We start from the raw sequence: 1,293 nt of genomic DNA, 5'->3' as shown, positions 1-1,293 counted from the left end.
AAGGAGGAGGCGGAGCGGGAGGCGCGGCGGCGCGGCAAGGCGGAGGAGCAGGCCGTGCGGCAGCGCGAGCTGGCCGAGCGGGAGCTGGAGAAGCAGCGGCAGCTGGCGGAGGGCACCGCGCAGCAGCGCCTGGCGGCGGAGCAGGAGCTGATCCGGCTGCGGGCCGAGACGGAGCAGGGGGAGCAGCAGCGACAGCTGCTAGAGGAGGAGCTGGCGCGGCTGCAGCGGGAGGCAGCCGCGGCCACGCAGAAGCGCCGGGAGCTGGAGGCCGAGCTGGCCAACGTGCGGGCTGAGATGGAGGTGCTGCTGGCCAGCAAGGCGCGGGCCGAGGAGGAGTCACGCTCCACCAGCGAGAAGTCCAAGCAGAGGCTGGAAGCCGAGGCCGGCCGGTTCCGCGCGCTGGCGGAGGAGGCCGCCCGCCTGCGCGCCCTGGCGGAGGAGGCCAAGCGGCAGCGGCAGCTGGCGGAGGACGATGCCGCGCGGCAGCGGGCGGAGGCAGAACGGGTGCTGGCCGAGAAGCTGGCCGCCATCAGCGAGGCCACGCGGCTCAAGACGGAGGCGGAGATCGCGCTCAAGGAGAAGGAGGCGGAGAACGAGCGCCTGCGGCGGCTGGCAGAAGACGAGGCTTTCCAGCGGCGGCTTCTGGAGGAGCAGGCGGCCCAGCACAAGGCCGACATCGAGGAGCGGCTGGCGCAGCTGCGCAAGGCGTCGGAGAGCGAGCTGGAGCGGCAGAAGGGGCTGGTGGAGGACACGCTGAGGCAGCGGCGGCAGGTGGAGGAGGAGATCCTGGCGCTCAAGGGGAGCTTTGAGAAGGCGGCCGCCGGCAAGGCGGAGCTGGAGCTGGAGCTGGGGCGGATCCGTGGCAACGCCGAGGACACGCTGCGCAGCAAGGAGCAGGCGGAGCAGGAGGCCGCCCGGCAGCGGCAGCTGGCGGCGGAGGAGGAGCGGCGGCGCCGCGAGGCCGAGGAGCGTGTGCAGAAGAGCCTGGCGGCCGAGGAGGAGGCCGCGCGGCAACGGAAGGCCGCGCTGGAGGAGGTGGAGCGGCTCAAGGCCAAGGTGGAGGAGGCGCGGCGCCTGCGTGAGCGAGCAGAGCAGGAGTCGGCTCGGCAGCTGCAGCTGGCCCAGGAGGCCGCCCAGAAGCGGCTGCAGGCGGAGGAAAAGGCGCACGCGTTCGCGGTGCAGCAGAAGGAGCAGGAGCTGCAGCAGACGCTCCAGCAGGAGCAGAGCGTGCTGGAGCGTCTGCGCAGTGAGGCCGAGGCGGCCCGGAGGGCGGCAGAGGAGGCGGAGGCGGCG

General features: G+C 73.7%; 1 protein-coding gene across 1 annotated transcript in view; it reads left to right on the top strand.

The window, feature by feature from the left end:
• Positions 1–1,293, top strand: part of PLEC (plectin) — a 34,626-nt gene that overhangs the window by 25,737 nt on the left and 7,596 nt on the right. Inside the window, 1 exon segment of the mRNA XM_024741027.1 lies at positions 10–1,292. Coding sequence (XP_024596795.1) covers positions 10–1,292 — 1,283 coding nt within the window.

The sequence above is a fragment of the Neophocaena asiaeorientalis genome, unplaced genomic scaffold, assembly GCF_003031525.2.
Source record: "Neophocaena asiaeorientalis asiaeorientalis breed wild unplaced genomic scaffold, Neophocaena_asiaeorientalis_V1.1 scaffold177, whole genome shotgun sequence".
NCBI classification, from domain to species: domain Eukaryota; kingdom Metazoa; phylum Chordata; class Mammalia; order Artiodactyla; family Phocoenidae; genus Neophocaena; species Neophocaena asiaeorientalis.
Note: the sequence above shows the minus strand (reverse complement) of the source record. Positions and strands in the feature narration are given on the sequence as shown.